Source organism: Saccostrea cucullata, unplaced genomic scaffold, assembly GCF_032062105.1.
Source record: "Saccostrea cucullata isolate Sc308-1 unplaced genomic scaffold, CSIRO_AGI_Scuc_v1 ctg5532, whole genome shotgun sequence".
NCBI lineage: Eukaryota > Metazoa > Mollusca > Bivalvia > Ostreida > Ostreidae > Saccostrea > Saccostrea cuccullata.
The window spans coordinates 4377-12439 of NW_026925862.1; the positions used below are offsets into that span (position 1 = coordinate 4377).

At 36.6% G+C, this 8063-nt stretch overlaps 1 protein-coding gene across 1 annotated transcript; it reads right to left on the reverse strand.

Annotated features, from left to right (window-relative positions):
- Nucleotides 1–2081: 2081 nt before the first annotated feature.
- Nucleotides 2082–2636, reverse strand: LOC134269914 (uncharacterized). The gene has a single exon (XM_062752095.1). It carries the CDS (start codon nucleotides 2634–2636, stop codon nucleotides 2082–2084), a length of 555 nt encoding a protein of 184 aa, XP_062608079.1.
- Between the last annotated feature and the right edge of the window lie 5427 nt (nucleotides 2637–8063).

The following is an 8063-nucleotide window of genomic DNA, read 5'->3' on the forward strand; positions in this document are numbered from 1 at the left end:
CCTCGGGTTCCTTAAAATTACGAAGCCATTTTAAGGACGAATGGTCAGTACGAAGTAAAAACTTTCTACCCCATAGGTAGTGTTTAAATTGTTTAACAAACACGACTACTGCTAGTAATTCCCGATAGGTCGTACAATAACGGCGTTGAGTTTTAGATAATGTCTTGCTGCCGTACGCAATGACTCTTTCTTCGCCGTTTTGAATTTGTGAAAGTACGGCGCCAATTCCGTCGTTCGAAGCGTCCGTATCGAGTATGAATGTATCATGACAATTTGGGTATGGTAATACTGGGATGAAATCAAAAGTTTCTTAAGTGTTTGAAATGCCTTTTCACTGGAACTATTCCATGTAAATGGAACATCTTTTTGAGTCAAACGAGTGAGTGGATATGCCACTGAAGCAAACTCAGGAATAAATTTCCTATAATATGAGGCTAGTCTTAAGAAACTTTTTATTTCTGTGACATTTTCGGGGGTTTTCCAGTCTTGAACTGCACAAATCTTTTTAGGGTCACACTTCACACCATCTTTTGACACAACGTGTCCTAAGAAGGATACTTCTTCACGAAATAAAATACATTTTTTAGGTTTAAGTTTAAGATTTGCGTCCCTGAATCGGTCAAAAACTTTTGTCAAATTTGATAACGTTTCTGTGAAAGTTTTTCCGAAAACAATCACATCATCTAGGTAAACTAAACAACGTTCCCATTGTAAACTATGTAATATTAATTCCATTAATCTTTCAAAGGTCGCAGGACTATTTGTTAAGCCAAAAGGCATGACCTTGAACTGGTAAAGTCCTTTATGAGTCGCAAACGCAGTTTTTACTTTATCGTTTTCGTTCATGGCCACCTGCCAGTACCCACTAGCCATATCAAGTGTACAAAAGTACATTGAGCCTGACAGTGCATCTATTGACTCATCAATTCGGGGTAGGGGATACGCATCTTTGACGGTTATATGATTTAATTTGCGGTAATCGACACAAAACCGAGTACTTCCGTCTTTCTTTTTAACCAAAACTATGGGAGATGCCCATGGAGAAAAACTTGGTTCAATAACGTCTTGTTCGAGCATATTTTGTATTTCATTTTCAGCTATTTCTCGCTGAGCTAAAGGTAATCTTCGTGGGGGTAATTTGATTGGTTTATTATTACCAGTGTCTATTGTATGAGTAACTTTGGTAGTACGACCTAGTTTTCCATCTGAACCCACGAACACGTCAGTATATCGGTATAAAACCGAAATTAGTTCGTTTTTCTCGTTTTCTGTAAGTTCAGACGAAACGTTGTCTAACATGATTTTTAAATGTTCAGGTAAACATTCAGTTTTCTGAGCTTCATTACACTCTAATTGTTCGAAATTATCAACCAAATCGGTTGCAGTTGTTATACCTTGAATGGTCGCCACTTGAGTGTTTTTCTTTATTTGGACAGGTTCTGGGTTAAGATTTAATATTGAAAAAAGGACCTTGCCATCACTGACATTTACTAGAGACTTTGGAACACATATTTCCTGACCTAAACTATCACCAGAGTGAGGTTCAACTAAACCTTCTAAACTCTTAAAACGTGAATTTCCTAAATCACCCTCTACAAAAATTTCAGAGGAACCAGGAATGACTATATCTTTTGCGAGATAAACCCGCGCACAAGCAAAATTATCTTCATTCACTAGCTGGACTTGAAAATCAGGAAAAATCAATATACCTTCTCCGAGATCGAATAAAACATCATTTTTTGACAAGAAATCTAAACCTAATATTCCTGAAAGATCACCTAATTCTGCCACTATTACGGGTATAATAAACTCTTTCTTTCCCAAACCCAAAGTAATTTCAGTTTGACCATAGACTTGTAATGGTTCCCCATCTGCAGTTTTAAGTTCGGTAGACACTTTTTGTAAGTGTTGATCACAAAGACCTAGATTTCCTAAAATATCTTTTGAAATGAGTGAAACGGCAGACCCTGTATCAATCAACATTTGCATACATAATGACTTTATTAAAACATTAGCAAACCAGCATGAACCTGACAAGGCTAATAACCGAATGCTTCCCGGTGACCGTTTCGGAGATTCATCTAATACTTCATGGACTGAACTTCCGGTCGCAAGGACAGTCCGTCGGCGTTTGGGTTATTCTTTGGAAACTGGTGCGATGAGTTAGCTTTGTCATTTTGCTGTGGGGAATTGTGAGGTCTTTCTGGACATTTTCGACTAATGTGGCCAGATTTGCCGCAGGTATAACACCTGATGGTTGAATTCACGGTATTTTTGAGTTTTGAACTGGATTCGTTAGCACGTTTTAATTCGTTTACCGCAGACTGAAGTTCTTTCATGGTTTTTGTGATTTCAGACAAAACTGATTCATCTGACGCATAAGAGTTTGGAGTTTTCTGAATGCCTTCTTTTTGTACGGCTCGGACGTTAGATTGATTCAAGAAAAAATCTTGTTCAAAATTACGCGGTTTTATTAATGTCTTGTTATGCGCTCCGTCAAACGCCTCAAACTCTACTGCCAAGGAAATGGCTTTATCTAAAGTCGAGGGGTGTGCAAACTGCACATATTTCTTTAGTTCTATGTCACCGAGACCACTGATATATTGGTCAATGACTAAATTTTCGCGACTTGACATCGGTATGTTATAGGAAACGCACGATTTGCCAAACGATTTAGCGCATACCCATAATCTGAGACGGATTCTCCGCGGAGTCTTTTTCGAGCCCTAAATTCGCATCTATGTGCGGTTTCTCGTTCAGAGGGACAAAACCTCTGTGCTAGAGAAAATTTAAGACAAGAAAAATTTGATAATTGTTCCGGTGCTAATTCACTAAGTATTCGCTGTGCGGTGCCACGAAGCGACATGGCTAACTGTATGGCCTTCTCGTCATCTGACCATTGATTCCACAAAGCGACCTGTTCAAAATGTGTTAAATAGTCGGGCCACTCTACATTTTTCCCATCGAACTTATCAGGTTCTTTTTCTTTTCTAACAAAATTGAATGAATTTTGAGAGGGAATTTCTGGGCGTTGGACTTTGTGTTCAAAGCACGGGGTCGAATGTATTGGTGTATGAATTGATTTTACACCGGAAGCTTCCGCATTCCTTGGGAAACCCCTATTGATCATGTGACTAGAAGTTGTCGGTTCACTGTGGAACAAACCACGCTGTTTAAGTGTTGATGAGGAACGATACTGTCAAGGCCGTAACTAGGCTCAATTTTTGAGTGAGGCAAGGCCATCAGGCATTCTTAGTCCCAGAAGGGGCAAGGGTAATGCCTGATGGCCAGTGATGGGGCTTTCCAGGTGGAAAGGGGGGGGGGGGGTCCTGAAACCTTAGTATTAGAAAATAAATATCTAATCGTAGGTAGTGTTTACGTTTTGAATTGTCACCTGCATGGCACAGTGGTTAGAGCGTATGCTCTAAGAGTCGCAGACCAAGGAGTTGATCCTTACATCGCGGGTTCAAATCCCACTGCGGGATGTAGAGACAGTTCCTTCGGATGAGAAGTAAAAACCGAGGTCCTAAGTCACAGAAAGTGATGGCACAAAAAAAATCTCTCACTGTTCAATCATCTGCAGCGACTCTGCAATTCCAGTACAAATTTAAAACTTGCAGCCCTCCACCGGCAAGTAGTGGTGTCTCAATATGAATGAGAAATTCTTAGAAGGGATTCAACTTACAACATACACATTTTGAATTATATATTTTACATGCGTTCTAAATAAAAATGAGGCACCTAGTGAGATGAACGATTTGCCGAAATTGAAACAAAGGTTGAAATTTTTAATTTAGCACGTAGACACACATAATTCATAAGTTCAATGTAAAACTTTTTTCACTTTTCAGAAAACTCTAAAAATTTAGTGAGGCATTTGCCTCACTTGCCTCAACGGTAGTTACGGCCTTGACTGTGTGTTCGGGGCAGGGATATTTTTTTTCTGTGGCGTATATGACTGAAAGACCTGCGAATTCTCATCATTCTCGCACAATTTCTCTGAGAACAAATTCTCTTTGTTTGGGGTTTTGCATTGATCTGCAAATTGAAATTCTAAGGAGGGATCACCCTGTGTCATACAAAATCTGTTTTTTGCTGACTGAAATTGATGATGATTTTGACTTTCTTGTGAGGATAGACCTCCGCGTTTGTTATTTTGTGTATTCATGGGGAATTCAAATGCGTCATGAAACTGATCTTGATTATTCATTTCGGAGGAACAAGTACAAGGTAAAACAATTCTCTCATTCATGTTATTCTCTGACAAATCTGACCCTGACACAATATGATTATGGTTCACATTTTGTGTTGGATTACTCTCAAAAGTAGTACATGTAGGGCGAGGCGAAAACAAATTTCGCAAACTTGTACTGAGACTTTCAAATAAACGTGAGGCCATTGCTGTATGAAAAATCACACCAGGCCTAATAAAAGTAACGGAAATAATGAACAATGTCAACAAAACAAGAACATGATCTGATCATAGTATCCCGGACGAGCCCCCAAAATTTCTGTAACAGTGGTCTGTAATGTAGTCCACTTAAAATATTCCCGGATTATCACGAGATACTAGATCGTAACTAATAAAGAACTAAAACAATTATTGAGATATGATAAATAACTTTGATTTATTTAATAAATTATATTTGATTAATCAACAAATAACAAAATAATCCAAGTAAGCAATGAAATGCAAGGGAAATGTAGTGATATTTACCTATAGATAGATTCAGATGAATTCGGCAATGGAAATAATTACAGCAAAGTTATAAATTGGCAGATAAATAAATAAATAGGAGACAAACTCCTGAAAACGTCTATATCTCGAAATTAGAAAAGCAAAGTGAACATGATCCCGGAACGGAAACGCCCGGATCCCAGACGGTAGTACCGGTTGTCAATGACAACCGCGCACCCCATCCGAGATCCAAGAGAGATAACTCTAATTAAAATATACAACTCCACTACAGTACGCATTTCTTTCAATGTCGTCGCTTCTAAAGTTAGTATGAAAGTTCCGTATTCGTCCACATTAACTTCAAAATATCAAACATTAAACTCTTCATCTATTTCAATTTATATCAAATCGCACATTGATATTTTTTTAAAATCTTATAGGCTACATTTTGTTTTGATTCGAGGAAATGCGAACCGACATTGTTGACAGAAAGTCAAGCGATTTGCTGCAATAGGATATTCATCAATGCAAATAATTTCAGTACAAGTGAACAATTCTTTTCAATTCTATACTTACATTGTGTATATGAGGTCTATAGTATTCAATTCTCGGATTTATCAGGTCTTGCTGTAAATGTATCAGGTTCTGTGGAAAACCGTGAATAAAGGGAGGAAAATAAACATCTCCTACATTTTCAGAGTTGTTCCTCTTTGATCAGTAACGGTCTACATCGATTTTACATTGTAAAAAGTTTTTTTTGTTTATTTATTAGTGTAGCGGCTTAGATCAAAATTTCAGCAAAATAGTTCACTTGTGGATACAAGCATGAAATTTGATACAAATGTCTGTCTGATACTACTAAATCTAAAAACATCGTTGGCCACCGCGATTTCCGCCATTTTCAAGATGGCCGCCACTAAAACAAAATGGCGAAATTTTCAGGCAGTTTGTTCTCACATACATTCTCTTATAACCAAATTGATTATACTTTGGCCGCTTAAATATATCTAAAAATTTTAAAAAGACTATAAAAATCATATTCTAGCTTAAATGCTATAAATACAAAGACAAAATGATTTTCTTATAACACAAAATTACAGATATTAACGACATTATCACAGTAGCAAGAAGCCATTTAAAAAAAACTTGTAACAGATATTTTACAAAAAGCCTTGCAGGCGTTCCCTGACCATCTTGGACCTGATTACCAAGTAAAATTTTGTATTTGAAGGCCCTCAATAAGTAAAATAATTCCTCAAGAAACATAAAATATCATGGAGTGAAACACTTATCCAACGCACGTAAAATCTCAGTAAATGAAATAAACCTTTGGAGAACATAAAATAGCACTGAGTGAAATATTCTTTCAAACAACCTTTAATTTTAATGAGTGAAATAATCCTTTAAGGAACGTTAAAAAAAGGAAATGAAACAATATTGTATTTATGACACAAAACAACAGGTAACCATTCGCTATCCACAATGAAGAATGCCATGGACTGTGAAGTCAGCACCATCCTTTTAAAATCCAAGAGAAACGCCTGTGATGGCTAAAAAAAGCCGCTTGTAGCCAACAGTTACGAAGAGAATGACTGGAAATTTATGGTGAAAATAGATATGTTGTCAATATGTTCAATGGATTCCATATTGAAATGGCAGCTTAAAAACTGGTTGGTGAGTTGTTGAAAGGAAGCAGCTGGACGACTGCATTGATTCAAGCAGAAGTTGCATGTTCTGGAACTGCTGAGTCTTTCCTAGCATTTTTTAAATCTTGCTAAAACAAGACAAGATAGCCAAATTACTGCCTGCTGTTTGTATGACTTTATAAAAAGGCAGACCAAAATGCAAAGGAACTAAATAATTGTGATGAAATTGAAATAGATGAACTATTTTTCTTGGAGTTCAAAACCAAAAAAAAAAAAAAAAGATTTCACAATTTAAACTTTGGTAAAAATTCTGTTGGAACTCGTTGTCTTTACTTTGTAAGGTCTTGCAGAGAATCAGATGTTAGGCTTTACAAAGAATGCTAGTAATTGCTGTTGGTCACATCAAATATGTTTGATGGGTACAATTTCACCTTTGGGTGCAATGTCAAAACACCCGGACATATGTTTAGTGATAAATTAAAAAAGGAATTTACTTAGAAAAAATAATAGTTTTCAAACTTTGCCATTGGTCAAGCCCATGAGCATAACAATGCTATTTCAAAAAGTGATGGTTACATGTAACAGAAGATCAGGTGATGGTTAGCGGAAGATCCAGCTGCATTAAAGTTGGCAGCTGGTCCAGAAATCAGCAAACTTACTAAAGAGTTCACATGAATATGTCGAAATGTTCAAGAGAAGAAGAAAAACATCACGAAGAAAGTCATGCTGCTCAAGAAAGTTTTTTCACAAGTAAATTGGGCTATGCCTACATGTATAATTTTGGAAATGGGAAATCCGTAGAGGAAGAGTTGCTTGATCTTTATAGTTGTTGTCGAAACTGAAAGTGCAGGATTTTTATAGTTGTTGTCGAAACTGATGAATCTGCAGGATGAAATATTTAAAAAAGGATACATTGGGAAAGAACAATATTTGGTATTCCTTTTAAGAGTATCTGAAGGTGATAATCAAGGTTTTATGAACTTGTTCAGAAGGATAATTTCGCATATTCAAATCAAAACAAAATTCTGATTCTTCAAAGTCAAAGTTGGTAAATTTTGAAGATGACCATAGCACTTTTTCTGTTATTCATTTTCTGTCACAGTAGGCAATGCGATGTACAAGAACTTTCTGATCATGAAAACCAGGACACCTTTCTCTCTTTCACAAAATGTTTTTAATAATGTTTTAAATTTCAATTGATGCCTATTTTGGAAGCAGGAAAAGAGTTGCCAAATAATGTACTGACAGAATATTGTCCAGTTATATCATTGAAACAGCTTTTGTAATTGACAGTGCATCATTAGTCAATTCTAAACAAACTGAAATTTTAACAAATATGCCAATGCCATAATCCTACTGCACATTAATTCTCTTGTAAAAGGTAATTTGAGGGTAGACACTATCTTCCGTGTTCAGAAAAAGGATAGTTTTAAGGCAGTAACTGAAAAGAAATGTGGCATGGGTCTAGACGAAAAGTAACTGGGAACACTAGACAACCAAAGTCATGGAATACTTCCTTTCAATGTGACAAGAACAAAACTGAATTTGGGGGGGGGGGTAGCAGGCAGAATTATATTCACGATTACAGAGGCAACTATCATTGTAGTAAAGGGAAAAAACTGTCAATATAAGCAAAGCTATATATACCAATCTTATACCGCTTTGATAACATGAAGAAGCTGACACCCGTTTGTTCTTTCATGCAAAAAATGCAGCACCGGGTGGTAGCAGCACAGATC

Coding starts and splice junctions, on each gene's coding strand:
- LOC134269914 (XM_062752095.1), bottom strand. CDS start 2,636: ATGTCAAGTCGCGAAAATTTAGTCATTGACCAATATATCAGTGGTCTC.